Here is a 19,464-nt window from a genome sequence, read left to right as displayed (position 1 = left end):
TGTCTCATTAGTGCTACTCCTTCCTTTGCTCTTGTCCTCTCACCAACCCCTGACTTTACTCCCTAGATATTCCTAAACCACTCTTCCTCTTTACTCTTGAGCTTCGTTTCACTCAAGAGCCAAAAAAAAAACTAGGTCCCTTTCCTGAGACATACTATCTATCTGCCTTTTTTTCTCATCTTGGTTACATCCTCACACATTTAGACACCCCAGTCTGAGCCTTCGAGGAGGATGAGCACTCCCCGCATGACTCCTTCTTCTGTTTCCCCTTTTAGAAAGTTAAAATACAAGGAGGGGAGGGTTTATGTCCCCCCCCCCCCTCCTGCTCCCGTCCCCTTTCGTTGCCTTCTACGACATGCAGGGTATGCGTGGGAAGTATTCTTTCTCCCCTATCCCCAGGGGGTTATATATATATATATATATATATATATATATATATATATATATATATATATATATATATATATATATATATATATTTTTTTTTTTTTTTTTTTTCTTTCATACTATTCGCCATTTCCCGCGTTAGCAAGGTAGCGTTAAGAACAGAGGACTGGGCCTCTGAGGGAATGTCCTCACCTGGCCTCGTTCTCTGTTCCTTCTTTTGGAAAATCAAAAAAAAAACGAGAGGGGAGGATTTCCAGCCCCCCGCTCCCTCCCCTTTTAGTCGCCTTCTACGACACGCAGGGAATACGTGGGAAGTATTCTTTCTCCCCTATCCCCAGGGATATATATATATATATATATATATATATATATATATATATATATATATATATATATATATATATATATATGTGTGTGTGTGTGTGTGTGTGCCATCCTTCGTCTGTTATCTGGCGCTACCTCGTTGACGCGGGATACAGCGATTAAGTATAACCAATAAATAAATAATAGCTCCCAATGTACGTTACATTATGTGTGAATATATATGTACAATTCAAATGTGTACCCAAGCATTTTTAAGCGTTCATCACCGCACAATGAATACACGCAATTTTTCACATGCATAGCTACATGCGTAGATTGTACTTTGTATGTTCGATATATCCACATAATGATAGTGTAAAACTAGTTTCATAGGATATCACACAAGCCCTCACTACCGCTGGCGAAAGACAAAAGTTAACAGATCGGCATTTTTCAGAAAGCTACGCAAGCGCGTAAAATTATTGTTCCTCTAATTCAAATTCTATGAAGTATTAGCTCCTTTGATGGGTGAAAATAACGTAATGATGTCAAACAAATGTTGAAAATTCATTTAGCAATAAGATTTGCAGTGGAGAATCGAAGTGTGTAGCTGAAGGACGGGATAACAAGATTGTTTAGAAACCTTGGTCAATTTCTGTGGTGGAGAGAGACCATGGAAGGTGAAGGTCACAACGAATAATAACAAATATAATTATTTACAACTCGAAACACGGGCACATTGGCCTGTACACTTAAGATTTGCGTGGTTCATTTTCCGTTCACATGTTTTTTCAGCCTATGTTTGGACTCCTCTCACGAACCACACATCAACATCTTACATGCAGACACAAACAATTAATTTCCCGGCTTGTTCTTAATACCCGCTTAATCACTTGTTTAACCTCACTTTCGAGTTTGTTTTCACGATTTCGCAGAAATGCATGAGTGCCTTTTACCCTAAGGTTTAAGCTTACATTTCTTCCTGACTGGATTAATATTTGTGGGTGTGTGGCAGACGTCAACTTTGGCAGCTTGGCTCCTTATTGCATGAAAACTGGACATTGTCTTACACGCCTGTGATTCTTTAATTAACACAACACAAGAATTCAAGGGCTGTAGTATACACGACCCACGCCAGGAAAAGAGCATGCTACTAAAGATGGGTAGATGGATGCAATGATAAAAACAGGATATAGATAATTCAGTGAAGGGCGCAAATGGGGAGGTGATAACAAGTAGTGGTGATGTGAGAAGGAGATGGAATGAGTATTTTGAAGGTTTGTTGAATGTGTTTGATGATAGAGTGGCAGATATAGGGTGTTTTGGTCGAGGTGGTGTGCAAAGTGAGAGGGTTAGGGAAAATGATTTGGTAAACAGAGAAGAGGTAGTAAAAGCTTTGCGGAAGATGAAAGCCGGCAAGGCAGCAGGCTTGGATGGTATTGCAGTGGAATCTATTAAAAAAGGGGGTGACCGTATTGTTTACTGGTTGGTAAGGTTATTTAATGTATGTATGACTCATGGTGAGGTGCCTGAGGATTGGCGGAATGCGTGCATAGTGCCATTGTACAAAGGCAAAGGGGATAAGAGTGAGTGCTCAAATTACAGAGGTATAAGTTTGTTGAGTATTCCTGGTAAATTATATGGGAGGGTGTTGATTGAGAGGGTGAAGGCATGTACAGAGCATCAGACTGGGGAAGAGCAGTGTGGTTTCAGAAGTGGTAGAGGATGTGTGGATCAGGTGTTTGCTTTGAAGAATGTATGTGAGAAATACTTAGAAAAGCAAATGGATTTGTATGTAGCATTTATGGATCTGGAGAAGGCATATGATAGAGTTGATAGAGATGCTCTGTGGAAGGTATTAAGAATATATGGTGTGGGAGGCAAGTTGTTAGAAGCAGTGAAAAGTTTTTATCGAGGATGTAAGGCATGTGTACGTGTAGGAAGAGAGGAAAGTGATTGGTTCTCAGTGAATGTAGGCTTGCGGCAGGGGTGTGTGATGTCTCCATGGTTGTTTAATTTGTTTATGGATGGGGTTGTTAGGGAGGTGAATGCAAGAGTTTTGGAAAGGGGCAAGTATGAAGTCTGTTGGGGATGAGAGAGCTTGGGAAGTGAGTCAGTTGTTGTTCGCTGATGATACAGCGCTGGTGGCTGATTCATGTGAGAAACTGCAGAAGCTGGTGACTGAGTATGGTAAAGTGTGTGAAAGAAGAAAGTTAAGAGTAAATGTGAATAAGAGCAAGGTTATTAGGTACAGTAGGGTTGAGGGTCAAGTCAATTGGGAGGTGAGTTTGAATGGAGAAAAACTGGAGGAAGTGAAGTGTTTTAGATATCTGGGAGTGGATCTGGCAGCGGATGGAACCATGGAAGCGGAAGTGGATCATAGGGTGGGGGAGGGGGCGAAAATTCTGGGAGCCTTGAAGAATGTGTGGAAGTCGAGAACATTATCTCGGAAAGCAAAAATGGGTATGTTTGAAGGAATAGTGGTTCCAACAATGTTGTATGGTTGCGAGGCGTGGGCTATGGATAGAGTTGTGCGCAGGAGGATGGATGTGCTGGAAATGAGATGTTTGAGGACAATGTGTGGTGTGAGGTGGTTTGATCGAGTAAGTAACGTAAGGGTAAGGGAGATGTGTGGAAATAAAAAGAGCGTGGTTGAGAGAGCAGAAGAGGGTGTTTTGAAATGGTTTGGGCACATGGAGAGAATAAGTGAGGAAAGATTGACCAAGAGGATATATGTGTCGGAGGTGGAGGGAACGAGGAGAAGAGGGAGACCAAATTGGAGGTGGAAAGATGGAGTGAAAAAGATTTTGTGTGATCGGGGCCTGAACATGCCGGAGGGTGAAAGGAGGGCAAGGAATAGAGTGAATTGGAGCGATGTGGTATACCGGGGTTGACGTGCTGTCAGTGGATTGAATCAAGGCATGTGAAGCGTCTGGGGTAAACCATGGAAAGCTGTGTAGGTATGTATATTTGCGTGTGTGGACGTGTATGTATATACATGTGTATGGGGGTGGGTTGGGCCATCTCTTTCGTCTGTTTCCTTGCGCTACCTCGCAAACGCGGGAAACAGCGGCAAAAAAAAAAAAAAAAGATAATTCATTAATGCTATCTGCACTGTTTTCTATTATCTAAAAGTCTATTTTCCTAATGATTTTTCGTTAATTTTCATATTGCGGGGAACACGAGATACGGAAGAAATACAAATGGAACAAACAATATTAAACTATATAAACAGAATACATAAAATAACACCCTACAAGATACGAAGTAGCAGAAGACGAAGTTTAGCAACAAGACACAGCAGGGCGGGAGCATGATGGAGGGGTGGGGACAATATATTGAAAGGAAGGACGTGGACAGCACGATGGGAGGAGGGAAGTGGACAGAATGATGGGAGGAGGGGTTTAGACAGCATTTAGGCAGGAGGGACGTGGACAGCATTTAGACAGGGGACGTAGCCAGCATGATAGGAGGAGGGGTATGGACTGTATTTTGAAAGGAAGGATGTGGACAGAATGATGGAAGGAAGGACGTAGACAGAATGATGGGAGGAAGGACGTGGACAGAATGGTGCGAGGAAAGACATGGACAGAACGATGCAAGGAAAGACGTGGACAGCATGATGGGAGGAGAGACGTGGAAAGCATGATGGGAGGCAGGACGTGGTGTCAGCATGATATGAGGAGGGACGTGGACAGCATGATGGAAGGAGGGACGTGGGCAGCATGATACGAGGGACGTGGAAAGCATGATGGGAGGCAGGACGTGGTGTCAGCATGATATGAGGAGGGATGTGGACAGCACGATACGAGGGGGGACGTGGACAGCACGATACGAGGAGGGATGTGGACAGCATGATGGGAGGAGGGACGTGGGCAGCATGATGAAAATAGGGACGTGGACAGCATTATGGGAGGAGGGACGTGGACAGCATGATGGGAGGAGGGACGTGAATAGCATGATGGGAGGAGGGACGTGGGCAGCATGATGAAAGGAGGGACGTGGACAGCATGATGGGAGGAGGGACGTGGACAGCATGATATGAGTAGGGACGTGGACAGCATGATGGGAGGAGGGACGTAAATAGCATGATGGGAGGTAGGGACGTGGACAGCATGATATGAGTAGGGACGTGGACAGCATGATGGGAGGAGGGACGTGAATAGCATGATGGGAGGAGGGACGTGGACAGCATGATGAAAGGAGGGACGTAGACAGCATGATGGGAGGAGGAACGTGAATAGCATGATGGGAGGAGGGACGAGGAGAGCATGATGGGAGGAGGGACGTGAATAGCATGATGGGAGGAGGGACGAGGAGAGCATGATGGGAGGAGGGACGTGGACAGCATGATGGGAGGAGGGAGGTGGACTGCACGATGAGAGGAGAAACGTGGACAGAATGAGGCAGAGGTTTAAAAGGTTAACATACCTTAGATGCCTCACCAGCACCATCGCGTGATTGTCAGGGAAATTACAGGCGCTGTACGAGCCTGTTAAAAACACCAGAGTTATAAAAGTCCTCTCACGGCTCTATCATCAACTCCTGCAAATAACACCCACTCTGTCAAAAAAAAAAAAGATGTCAGGGCAGTCCTGCGTGGCCAGGACTACAGGTAAGGCAGTTAGATTTAAAGAGGAACTTTTAAAACTTAAAAAGCCATCACAGTAGAACTTTGAGCTAACAGGTGTCTTTCCATCAGTTCAAAGTCCACTTGTACAGTGAGTCTCAAGCATAAGATAACGAAGCACAAGCACTGGGTTTGACCAACCAGTCTTGTGAGCATCACTGTGGAAGGTGATTTCTTCTTTTCGTTTCGAAGGACATTAGTTCCTTGTGGTTCACAGTACCTATAATCGCCCTGGTTTAAAATATATATATATATATATATATATATATATATATATATATATATATATATATATATATATATATATATTATTCCTGGGGATAGGGGAGAAAGAATACTTCCCACGTATTCCCTGCGTGTCGTAGAAGGCGACTAAAAGGGGAGGGAGCGGGTGGCTGGAAATCCTCCCCTCTCGTTTTTTTTTTTTTTTTTTTTTTTTTTAATTTTCCAAAGGAAGGAACAGAGAGGGGGGCCAGGTGAGGATATTCCCTCTAAGGCCCAGTCCTCTGTTGATAACGCTACCTCGCTAATGCGGGAAATGGCGAATAGTACGAAAGAAAAGAATATATATATATATATATATATATATATATATATATATATATATATATATATATATATATATATAAGGATGTATTTCTATCAAAGATACAGATTGATACACCTCAACCAAACTCTGGAAAACTAACTCCACTGAAACCAATGCGTGGGTTCATCTCACTAGGTCTTACCATAAGACGAATGATAACGTTAACTTCAGACATCTAAATCCTCAACTCTACGACCTTACCAGCTTTTAACTAAATCTTTGTTATCTCGACTCAATAGCAAGAAATATAAAGTACATCAGCATGATGGATTAAACTTATCAAGAGAACTTAACAGGTTTACCCAAACTCCCGTTTTTCGGGAGAAAGGCTAACCTGACGTTAAAGCAATGGAAAGGTATTCACGTCTAATACGTTCTCATCTTGAGCACAAAGATACCAACCTTGGTCATAATGACCAAGTCGCACTTCCAGAAAATCCTCTCGTTTTAAACTCAGACTAAGGCCCATAGAGACACTCCCACTCGCCCCCATCACATCCTTACCCATCTTGTCTTCATCATAGAGCAGCTGACCCACCTCTCAGCATATGGGCGTCTAGGCCGAGGGTACGCAGCAGGATGCAGAAGAAGGCGTTGTTGGTGAAGCACAAGCCACCCTCCAGGCTCAGTCCCGCCTCCACCACCTCCTCCAGCGTGGGTACGTGACGCTCCTCCTTCGCTTGGGCAAGCAGCGACACACACTGTTGACGAGAGAGGATTCTAAGCTACGGCGGGACCCTCAAGCCAACCAGAATTCTGGCGCCCCTGAACAATATGAAATATTAAGTGCATCTTTTTCAACGCTAACTTACGACTATCCTTTTCGAACGCACTTGCGATTCCCTTAAGTATAAAGCAAATCATTTTTCATGTAAACTCATCAGACAACCAAGTCGTAGGCCAATCAGGCCTCCATTTGTTTGTCTTTCTCATGTAAACAAATCCAATGTATCTACTCTACATCCCCTCCCCACAAGGCACATCATCTTGAACAACACACACATCAACCATCAAGTGCCCATCACAGGCACAACATCAACTGGGCTGACCTTTGCCAGAAATGACACCCACCCCCCCCTAAGAACGTTCACCCAACCTGTGCCAGTCATGGTACCCCGAGAACAGGCTGTTATAAACAAGAGACCATGCCCATCCCCCCACCCCACACACACACAGCCTAAGAGTAATGAATGTCTTTTGGAAGAATAGACAGAGGACTACCGAGTGAGGGAACTATCAACCTATTTGGATATGGGAGACCGTAAATCATAACCACATATGCTGATAAAAGCCATCATACAATGACAGGAAAAGAATGCACGTATTAATCGTTGTGGGTCTACGTGTGTTTAAGACATAGCCTACACCTCTTAGAAACATCATAGGCTAATCAGAGGAGAAACTTGCAAGGACGTGGACAGTATGATACACTGTATCTCGTAGATACATCAAAGGCTCCAAGTCAGTGACTTATAGCATAAACGTAAATGTATCAGAGACGAGGTTCAACGCGAGTCTGGTCCTCTTCTGGAGTCGAAGACTAACAAGGGATTCAGTAGTATATGTATGAGTCGAGATCTCCAAGCTATTTCCAGATTCAGCGACTATGAATTAAGGTTTTAAGTCACGAACCTACGACTGACCCACGATGCTAAATGGGTTAAGTTCCTGGGTGAGTTGAGGCTCTGTCAGTAGACCAGGCATGTTAGCCGCTAGCGAGTCTAAGGGTTTGGCCCAGTAGGTGGCGGAGGATACACAGGATAGAAGTAGGTCGTGGTGGACAGCCTAACCTTAATTCAGTCATGGAATCTCGACATAGCTTGGGGATCTCGTCTTAAATGTATACTATTGAATCCCTTATTGGCCTTCGACTCCAGAAGAGAACCAGACTCGCGTTGAACCTCGTCTCTGAAACATTTACGCCTATAAGTCACTGACTTATCTCAAGAGCCCTTGATATCTCTACGAGATATGACTGAACTTGAGGTCTCTTGAACTGCGTCTCTCACCTGAGTGAACCGGAGCCCACGGCTTACCCTGGGAGTTCTCAAGATCCCTGTACTGTAGCCCCCCCTGAATTTCCCAAAAGGGATATACTTGTGACTGACCCACGGGATCGTGGCTCCTTTTGAGTGGTTTTAATTCACCCTAATGCATACGTCCTCGACTCACCTGGTAGGGAACGTAGGTCATAAAGGCTCTGATGATGGAGTTGACGAGGGCCAGAGGGTCCCGCGAGAGAAGGTCTTCCGCGTCCAACACCCCGACCTTCCCCAGAAACTCCATGGCCTGGCACAACTTTAGATGGACCATGGTGTATACCGTCTGGCACCACCTGTGGAATAAAACCCACATTACCAGAAATGCTCCAGCACCCGCATTCTCTACCACCTGTTCACTCTACACCAAATTCCACTGCACTTGTACCATCTGCACAACCCCTCCCCTCCTCCTCCTCCTCCCCTCCCCCAATTCGACCTTTCTGTGCCGTTCAGCCCCACCACTTGCGTGCATGACTTACACCATCATGCTAGTCAAACCATTCCAGCGTTCCCAGGCAGCACCGCGCAAACCAACGGAACGGAACACACCACCTGCAAGCCTCCATCTCCATGTTAACCAGTATGTGACCTTCATCGACTCACCATTTGTACTGCTCAGAGCTAGGCGTTGTAAATACATTCACAAATAACACGTAGCAATATATGAAAAAGCAATAACAAAAAAGTGACTCTATTATGGAAACGAGGTATCAAAGTCAAATAAAACACTGCACTTACGGTCGGTCTAGAGAAAAACCAGTTAGTAAAAGGTCTGATGGAGGCCCACAGATTGGAAGTGCAATTCCACAACCCCGAGTGGTACTGTTGTGAGAAAAACATTGCCCACGGAATTTAATGTACACACGGAGTGACACAGCGCATGCGCGCGTCCCCCCCCCCCCCCCCTTCCCTTTCTCCTTGAGATAGAGACGCGTCACTCGGGAAGTTTATTGTGGGAACTTAATAAGTATCACTTTCGTCGAGGTTAACTATTAGCAAAGACTAAATCACGTGCACCACTGTGTCCTATTGCAATATATATACATATATATATATATATATATATATATATATATATATATATATATATATATATATATATATATTCTTTCTTTTTTTCTTTTAAACTATTCGCCATTTCCCGCGTTAGCGAGGTAGCGTTAAGAACAGAGGACTGGGCCTTTTTTGGAATATCCTCACCTGGCCCCCCTCTGTTCCTTCTTTTGGAAAATTAAAAAAAATGAGAGGGGAGGATTTCCAGCCCCCCGCTCCCTCCCCTTTTAGTCGCCTTCTACGACACGCAGGGAATACGTGGGAAGTATTCTTAATCCCCTATCCCCAGGGATAATACATATATTTTTGGACGATTTTTGCAGGGAAAAAATGAAATTGAGTGGGAGACGTATAAAAGAAAGAGACAGGAGGTCAAGAGAAAGGTGCAAGAGGTGAAAAAAAGGGCAAATGAGAGTTGGGGTGAGAGAGTATCATTAAATTTTAGGGAGAATAAAAAGATGTTCTGGAAGGAGGTAAATAAAGTGCGTAAGACAAGGGAGCAAATGGGAACTTCAGTGAAGGGCGCAAATGGGGAGGTGATAACAAGTAGTGGTGATGTGAGAAGGAGATGGAGTGAGTATTTTGAAGGTTTGTTGAATGTGTTTGATGATAGAGTGGCATATATAGGGTGTTTTGGTCGAGGTGGTGTGCAAAGTGCGAGGGTTAGGGAAAATGATTTGGTAAACAGAGAAGAGGTAGTAAAAGCTTTGCGGAAGATGAAAGCCGGCAAGGCAGCAGGTTTGGATGGTATTGCAGTGGAATCTATTAAAAAAGGGGGTGACTGTATTGTTGACTGGTTGGTAAGGTTATTTAATGTGTGTATGACTCATGGTGAGGTGCCTGAGGATTGGCGGAATGCATGCATAGTGCCATTGTACAAAGGCAAAGGGGATAAGAGTGAGTGCTTAAATTACAGAGGTATAAGTTTGTTGAGTATTCCTGGCAAATTATATGGGAGGGTATTGATTGAGTGGGTGAAGGCATGTACAGAGCATCAGACTGGGGAAGAGCAGTGTGGTTTCAGAAGTGGTAGAGGATGTGTGGATCAGGTGTTTGCTTTGAAGAATGTATGTGAGAAATACTTAGAAAAGCAAATGGATTTGTATGTAGCATTTATGGATCTGGAGAAGGCATATGATAGAGTTGATAGAGATGCTTTGTGGAAGGTATTAAGAATATATGGTGTGGGAGGCAAGTTGTTAGAAGCCGTGAAAAGTTTTTATCGAGGATGTAAGGCATGTGTACGTGTAGGAAGAGAGGAAAGTGATTGGTTCTCGGTGAATGTAGGTTTGCGGCAGGGGTGTGTGATGTCTCCATGGTTGTTTAATTTGTTTATGGATGGGGTTGTTAAGGAGGTGAATGCAAGAGTTTTGGAAAGAGGGGCAAGTATGAAGTCTGTTGGGGATGAGAGAGCTTGGGAAGTGAGTCAGTTGTTGTTCGCTGATGATACAGCGCTGGTGGCTGATTCATGTGAGAAACTGCAGAAGCTGGTGACTGAGTTTGGTGAAGTGTGTGAAAGAAGAAAGTTAAGAGTAAATGTGAATAAGAGCAAGGTTATTAGGTACAGTAGGGTTGAGGGTCAATTCAATTGGGAGGTGAGTTTGAATGGAGAAAAACTGGAGGAAGTGAAGTGTTTTAGATATCTGGGAGTGGATCTGGCAGCGGATGGAACCATGGAAGCGGAAGTGGATCATAGGGTGGGGGAGGGGGCGAAAATTCTGGGAGCCTTGAAGAATGTGTGGAAGTCGAGAGCATTATCTCGGAAAGCAAAAATGGGTATGTTTGAAGGAATAGTGGTTCCAACAATGTTGTATGGTTGCGAGGCGTGGACTATGGATATAGTTGTGCGCAGGAGGATGGATGTGCTGGAAATGAGATGTTTGAGGACAATGTGTGGTGTGAGGTGGTTTGATCGAGTAAGTAACGTAAGGGTAAGAGAGATGTGTGGAAATAAAAAGAGCGTGGTTGAGAGAGCAGAAGAGGGTGTTTTGAAATGGTTTGGTCACATGGAGAGAATGAGTGAGGAAAGATTGACCAAGAGGATATATGTGTCGGAGGTGGAGGGAACGAGGAGAAGAGGGAGACCAAATTGGAGGTGGAAAGATGGAGTGAAAAAGATTTTGTGTGATCGGGGCCTGAACATGCAGGAGGGTGAAAGGAGGGCAAAGAATAGAGTGAATTGGAGCGATGTGGTATACCGGGGTTGACGTGCTGTCAGTGGATTAAATCAAGGCATGTGTATGGGGGTGGGTTGGGCCATTACTTTCGTCTGTTTCCTTGCGCTACCTCGCAAACGCGGGAGACAGCGACAAAGCCAAAAAAAAAAAAAAAAAAAAAAAAAATATATATATATATATATATATATATATATATATATATATATATATATATATATTTTTTTTTTTTTTTTTTTTATACTTTGTCGCTGTCTCCCGCGTTTGCGAGGTAGCGCAAGGAAACAGACGAAAGAAATGGCCCAACCCCCCCCCCCATACACATGTACATACACACGTCCACACACGCAAATATACATACCTACACAGCTTTCCATGGTTTACCCCAGACGCTTCACATGCCTTGCTTCAATCCACTGACAGCACGTCAACCCCTGTATACCACATGACTCCAATTCACTCTATTTCTTGCCCTCCTTTCACCCTCCTGCATGTTCAGGCCCCGATCACACAAAATCTTTTTCACTCCATCTTTCCACCTCCAATTTGGTCTCCCTCTTCTCCTCGTTCCCTCCACCTCCGACACATATATCCTCTTGGTCAATCTCTCCTCACTCATTCTCTCCATGTGCCCAAACCATTTCAAAACACCCTCTTCTGCTCTCTCGACCACGCTCTTTTTATTTCCACACATCTCTCTTACCCTTACGTTACTTACTCGATCAAACCACCTCACACCACACATTGTCCTCAAACATCTCATTTCCAGCACATCCATCCTCCTGCGCACATCTCTATCCATAGCCCACGCCTCGCAACCATACAGCATTGTTGGAACCACTATTCCCTCAAACATACCCATTTTTGCTTTCCGAGATAATGTTCTCGACTTCCACACATTCTTCAAGGCTCCCAAAATTTTCGCCCCCTCCCCCACCCTATGATCCACTTCCGCTTCCATGGTTCCATCCGCTGACAGATCCACTCCCAGATATCTAAAACACTTCACTTCCTCCAGTTTTTCTCCATTCAAACTCACCTCCCAATTGACTTGACCCTCACCCCTTCTGTACCTAATAACCTTGCTCTTATTCACATTTACTCTCAACTTTCTTCTTCCACACACTTTACCAAACTCAGTCACCAGCTTCTGCAGTTTCTCACATGAATCAGCCACCAGCGCTGTATCATCAGCGAACAACAATTGACTCACTTCCCAAGCTCTCTCATCCCCAACAGACTTCATACTTGCCCCTCTTTCCAGGACTCTTGCATTTACCTCCTTTACAACCCCATCCATAAACAAATTAAACAACCATGGAGACATCACACACCCCTGCCGCAAACCTACATTCATATATATATATATATATATATATATATATATATATATATATATATATATATATATATATATATATATGAAGGTGAAATCGCATTTCGCCAGTTCATACAATTCTATTTAACGAAATTTTTCTATGCATGTGGCACGACATTTTCGTGCAGACAATCCACCTCAACAGGTGCCATTACATAACAAAGTTATCTAAATCCCAACATCACACTTGATTTGCATCTACGTTGCCATAACTATATCGCAAAAGGACTCACTCTCTCACTTACGGGAACTTAAGAGCCACAAGGGCAAGAACGAGTACAAGGCCAGCCAGACGCTTGCTGGAATAAGTGGGTGCTGGCGTCAGAATCCACAATGAGAGCGATACAGTCTTATATTGAAGCAAGTGGCACGCCGCATTTAAACACGCTGTTCATGGTTTCTCCCGCTACCACTTCACTGAAAGTATATATATTTCCCTCTCACATATGTATATGATTAAGATTATTCAAGGGTTTTGGTTCTATTCTTCCACCTACGTCTGTTGATGAATTATACATCTCTGGACCTAGATAGCAACAGCATGAAGACAATGCTATATCAATCATCCACTTAGTTAATATAAATTAACAGAGATCCTTCTGTAAATAAATTAATATACGCTTTGAGGAGTACGGTGGCTAGACTTCTTTTTTTTTAATGTCGTCACATACAAATGAAAAAAAAAAATATGAAGTAATGTTACACATTTCCGGAATAGGTATATATATCCACATTTATATCTAACGTGACGTCACCATGCTGTCTGTACTGATGTTCTATAATCCTATATCCTATCTATTTTACTCATGCGTTCATTTGTCTTGGCTATCTATCTTCGTGTGATTTGGATGCAACATTCACATAGACGATAAGTTGTGTAATCATATTTCAACCTAATATACTCATGATACCATGAAACGAATGCCAAAGATGGTATATTTTTTTTTTTACTTTTTTTTTCGAGGGTAGACGACCTTGTCATTCACCAGCGAGGCTACCCAAGCAACAGGTTGCCATCATCGCCTTGAAATCATATCATTATCACCGACGAACTTCAACATAATGTTTAATGTTTGTCGCTGGACGGAGTGACAAATAAAATTCCACGTATGTGTGTTAAGAAACAGTTGAACATAGAGGGGCAAATTTCACCTTGACTTCCATATTCAGCAAGGATGTAGCTGTCAACAACCTGCTCCTCCTGGCCCTTAAAACTAGTTTCCACGGTTACATTACGCTACGCTTTTATATTAGTTTGCCGTGACGGTATGTGCAAGCGATGCCTTAGATCAAGGACATCACATTAACGATATATATATATATATATATATATATTACTATTCGCCATTTCCCGCGTTAAGAACAGAGGACTGAGCCTTTGAGGGAATATCTTCACTTGGCCCTCTCCTCTGTTCCTTCTTTAGGAAAACTAAAGAACGAGAGGGGGAGGATTTCCAGCCCCTCGCTCCCTCTCCTTTTAGTCGCCTTCCACGACACGCACGGAATATGTGGGAAGTATTCTTTCTCCCCTATCCCCAGGGATAATATATATATATATATATATATATATATATATATATATATATATATATATATATATATATATATATATATATATATATATATATATATTTCAACGTATACATACACAGACATATACATATATACACACATGTACATATTCATACATGCTGCGTTCATCCATCTCGTAGCCACCCCACAACACATGAAGTGGCACCCCCACCCCCTCCCAACGCGCGCGCGCGAGATAGTGCTAGAGAAAGACAACAAAAGGTCACATTCGTTCACAATCAGTCTCTAACTGTCATGTGTAATGCACCGATAACACAGCTCAATTTCCACATCCAGGCCCCTCAAAACTTTCCATGGTTTACCCCAGGCGGTTCACATGCCCTGGTTAAATCCACTGACAGCACGTCGACCCCGGTATACTACATCGTCCCAATTCACTCTATTCATTGCATGCCTTTCATCCTCCTGTTTAAGTACCAGTCGCTCAAAATCTTTTTCACTCCATCCTTCCACCTCCAATTTGGTCTCTCACTTCTCGCTCCCTTCACCTCTGATACATATCCTCTTTGTCAATCTTTCCTCGCACATTCTCCATATGTGAACGAACCATTTCAATACACCCTCTTTTGACATACTGTCCTCAAACATCTCATTTCCAACACATCCACCCTCCTCCGCACAACCATATCCATAGCTCATGCCTCGCAACCATATCACATTGTTGGAACCACTATTTCTTCAAACATACTCATTTTTGCTCTCCGATATAGCGTTCTCGCCTTCCACGCATTCTTCAACGCTCCCAGAGCCTTCGCCCCCTCCGCCACCCTGTGATTCACTTCTGCTTCCATGGTTCCATCCGCTGCTAAATTCACTCAAAGATATCTAAAACACTTCACTTCCTCCAGTTTTTCTCCATTCAAACTTACCTCCCAATTAAATTATCCCTTAACCCTACTGAACCTAATTACCTTGCTCTTAATCACATTTACTCTCAGGTTTCTTCTTTCACACACTCTACCAAACTCAGTCACCAACTTCTGCAGTTTCTCACCCGAATCAGCCACCAGCGCTGTATCATCAGCGAACAACAACTGACTCACTTCCCAAGCTCTCTCATCCGCAACAGACAGCATACTTGCCCCTCTCACCAAAACTCTTGCATTCACATCCCTAACAACCCCATCCATAAACAAATTAAACAACCATGGAGACATCACGCACCCATGCCGCAAACCGACATTCACTGAGAACCAATCACTTTCCTCTCTTCCTACTCGTACATATGCCTTACATCCTCGATAAAAAGTTTTTACTGCTTCTAGCAACTTACCTCCCACACCATGTACTCTTAATACCTTCCACAAAGCATCTCTATCAACCCTATCATTTGCCTTCTCCAGATCCATAAATGCTACATACAAATCCATCTGTTTTTCTAAGTATTTCTCACATACATTCTTCAATACAGACACCTGATCCACACACCCTCTGCCAATTCTGAAAACACACTGCTTTTCCCCAATCTGATGCTCTGTACATGCCTTCACCCTCTCAATCAATACCCTCCCATATAATTTCCCAGTGCATGTGTGTGTGTTTCTGTGTGTAAACATCAGGGCCTAGGAGTTAGGCCAAATGCCATGCCCTTTTAACCATGGGATGCTTTAGACGCTGACACTTGTCTAGGAACAGTAAAACTGATGCGTTGATTGTCATGCCCTTTTAACCTTGGGCTGCTTTAGACGCTGACAAGTGTCTAGCAACAGTAAAACTGATGCGTTATCAACGTTATCAACAGTTCTGCCTCATTGATTTACTATCGGTCTGTTGACATACTATCCGTTCCTGACAGCGTACCAATGTACACTTTTTCGGACAAAAGTTTCCTTCCCACAACGGCTTCCTCTGTCGTCAACTAGCAACTAGATCATTTTCTTAACCCATACTTATCTCGTATTTGAGTGATACTAAGAGTTTCAAAGTAAACCCAATGTTACGTCCTCTGCCTAAATATGGCTTTTAATGGTTAATGTTTTTTTTTTTTTCTGGTTTGTAGCACTCCTGAAGCCGTTTACGCCAACCAATACCCTGTTTGTCTTTTATCTTATATCAACACTGTCTGATCTCGATATACAAACAGACAGCAAAAAAGGGACGTACAGAAACGAGTACACTGACCCGTGAACCAAACGTCACGGCTTAAAATCTTCCTTGCTATGAAATCATTCCCTTCATTCTCCCCATACTTTATCAACAGCACCACAGATACATAATCATAACTTTCATAACTTTTTAAGTTATTGCCAAAACACGGCAATCATAAGTTAAACATTTTTCTACGGGTTACAGGCCAATATGAAACCCTTCAAATATATAGAGATGAATTCTAACATGACTAGTTCTGGAATATGCTGCAGTTGTTTGAAAGCTATATCTTAAAAAAAAAAAAAAAGATAAATTTACGCCCAACCTGAAAACTTTAAGTTATTAAGAAAGACTATAAAAACACAGAACCTTCCTGCCTTAGACTAGCGAAAAGTGAAAGGTGTCATTATGCCGCTGAAGAGCGTGAAAGGAATGGAATATGTAAAGGAAATTATGCTAAACCTGCAAAAAAAAAAAAAAAAAAAGGAGGGCAGGAGGTCATAGCTACAAAACATATCAAGCAGAAAGAATGGATATGAGGAAACTCAGTTTCCCAGGCGTAGTAACTGAACGGTGGAATTCATAACTGGGAAATACGGCGTACCAAAACCATACCTAACATTGAAGAAAGATATGATAATGCAAAAGAAAAAAAAAAAAGACGTGACGAACATTGTTCAGTCCAGTAGAAATGCAATTAGTGAAGATCGATTCTCAAGCGATGCACAAAAAAGGGAGTTACTAGCAAACAATACCCAATACGCGTTTGCAATGTGGTGTGTAAGCTTCAACCAAACAGGAAAGTTACATCTCGACTGGTCGGCCCAGTGAGCTCCTCTGCTTTTAAAGTAAGTCTCACTTAACATGACGCCACCACAAGTATTACTTTTCCCAACTACCCAATTCCACAACCATGAAAAGTTCACTTCCCAAGCGTTGAAGATCTGTAGGACACAACCGTACTTACACAATAGAGATCTACTGTGCCCTTGGAAGTACACATTCTAAAAAAGAAAGAAAAAAAAACCACTATACAGCGTATGAAAGACTTTCCTTGAGACAGTGGACTGTGATAAAGATAACAGGCACCTTCGTCATGATGAGACGACGTGAACGCAGGCGAACGCCGTAGACAGACCGTTGACACAGGCGAACGCCGAAGATCGCCCGTTGACACAGGCGAACGCCGAAGACCGCCCGTTGACACAGGCGAACGCCGAAGACCGCCCGTTGACACAGGCTAACGCCGAGGTCTGCCCATGGCCATAAATGAACCCCGGGGGTCGAACACTGAACGAACATCAAACTTGAAGGCTGGTGCCCCACACCAGGGTCGGGTCCACTGATAATGCCAAAGAAGATAGAATAGATGCGTAACTAAAACTTATTTCCATTACTTAAAGAATGCCGTCAAAGGCCAGGATAAGCTGGCTAGAAAGGAATTTAGAAAGTTAAGGTTTGATGGCGATATAATGTTGAAACAAACTAAGCAAAGTGAAAGCAGGCAATCAATCGAAGTAAAAAAGGCTACTTGATGACGTAAAAAGTTTAAGAGATGCAGGCCTCATGTGTGGAGAACTCTTTCCTTGTACTCAACAAATGTATAAGCAGGTAAATACAACAATGTCTAAACATGCAGCACATGCTGACTAATTAAAATGGTATAATCGTGCATTACAGAAAATACATAACAGCGATCCTTATGATAACCAATATTTTTTTTCAAGATTTTGGTTTGTTCATTGATTGAGATGTTCTATGGTTTAAAGGGTGGAATTTTACCTACATATTGGTTACACAACATATATAGCACTTGTCTTTAAAAGAAGCTTCATCATATTCCGTATCCATTATTTCCCTCGGTGTGCCTTTACCTCATAATTTTCTAATTAAAAATTATAGGCTCTCGAGTTAGAGGAGAAAAACGAAAAACTTTGTAAATAATTTTCTCTTTAACAGAAAAATAAAGCAACTTTCATGAGACTGTTTTGGGGAATGACGTTATTAAATGGTTTTGCATTATTTACAGGAGTTATTGCAAACAGGTAAAAAAAAATCAATAAGTGCTGCAGGTGCAAACACTTACAAACAAAATATTATCAGTGAACACATGTTACTTCTCATACACAAAATATGAAATGGATATGGATGTCTCTATCAATTTTAAACTGGGTTTATTTATTTTCCACTAGCTTAACCTAGGTGTAAAAATCTTTTATACTGGTTTAGTACAAAACTAACCACACACATACTTGCGCCCAACTAAATATCCCATCCCAATACAGCATCCCGCAAAGAACACAAGCACAAAAGCCAATCCTGACCAACTTTATCACCCCATTAACACACTAAACATCCTGAGGTTTAACACCAGTGGTATGAAGAACAAACCTACATAAGTATTCAACTTAATCCAAGATATATAAAAAAAAAGGCTCATCCAAGAAATCAGACTCACACCTGGACGGAGCCTCCCTTCCTTCCCTGTGTCTATACCTGATACGACAGGCACTTATACACCCCATCATCCCATTTAGCAACGCCACTCAAAGCACAAATTCAGTAAAGATAATAACAACACTCTGAAGATACAGTCCAACTTACTAGAACATGTTCAACACTTACATACCTCCCATCACATGTTTCCTCACATACACTCCCACCTACAGAACCTGACCCACACACCCAACACCTATATGCAGAATTTCAATACTAGCCATCCTATATGGCTAACGGTATACTTCCATGATACCAGAGGTGACCTGCTCATAAGCTAACTGCATCCCTTCAATATGCTTCATGAACGAAACATACTTCCAACACACCACCAAATTACTAAACTTAAAAACTAAATTACTCCATGCAAAACAATCTTACAGCTGCAGAAACTCTAAGCAACACAACGACACACAAAACATATACTTCTACAACCAGATGTCAAACCTCAACAACATGAAAGAAAATGAAGGGCTTATTCATCCTCTACATTGCAGCAAAAGTTTTAGCTCTGCACCTCTTGAAAAGAGTGCATAATAACAAGTGATGCAAAGTTCACTTTAATAAATAACAGGTCCACGGAAAGAAGTTGTAGTTAAGTCAAATCTTAATACTCTTACTGTCAGGGGAAGAAGTATGACATCATATTGCTGCAATGGTTTACAGGAGGTTTTTCATGTAAACTTTTATTTATTTCAAGCAAAACTGATATCTAGATGAACTAATACATG

At 42.4% G+C, this 19,464-nt stretch overlaps 1 protein-coding gene across 3 annotated transcripts in view; it reads right to left on the bottom strand.

The window, feature by feature from the left end:
* LOC139747635 (uncharacterized) overlaps window positions 1-17,811 on the bottom strand; it is a 34,914-nt gene extending 17,103 nt beyond the window's left edge. The window contains exons 1-4 of one of the 3 annotated variants that reach the window (XM_071660135.1): window positions 17,327-17,435; window positions 8,082-8,244; window positions 6,448-6,610; window positions 5,122-5,182 (exon numbers count right to left, since the gene is read on the bottom strand). In XM_071660135.1, the coding sequence (XP_071516236.1) occupies window positions 5,122-5,182; window positions 6,448-6,610; window positions 8,082-8,222 (365 nt within the window). In that variant the 5' untranslated portion in view covers window positions 8,223-8,244; window positions 17,327-17,435. Of the gene's footprint in view, window positions 1-5,121; window positions 5,183-6,447; window positions 6,611-8,081; window positions 8,245-8,689; window positions 8,767-17,326 lie in introns of those variants that run through there. The other 2 variants (XM_071660134.1, XM_071660133.1) reach the window with 2 other exon arrangements.
* Between the last annotated feature and the right edge of the window lie 1,653 nt (window positions 17,812-19,464).

The sequence above is a fragment of the Panulirus ornatus genome, chromosome 69, assembly GCF_036320965.1.
Source record: "Panulirus ornatus isolate Po-2019 chromosome 69, ASM3632096v1, whole genome shotgun sequence".
NCBI lineage: Eukaryota > Metazoa > Arthropoda > Malacostraca > Decapoda > Palinuridae > Panulirus > Panulirus ornatus.
Note: the sequence above shows the minus strand (reverse complement) of the source record. Positions and strands in the feature narration are given on the sequence as shown.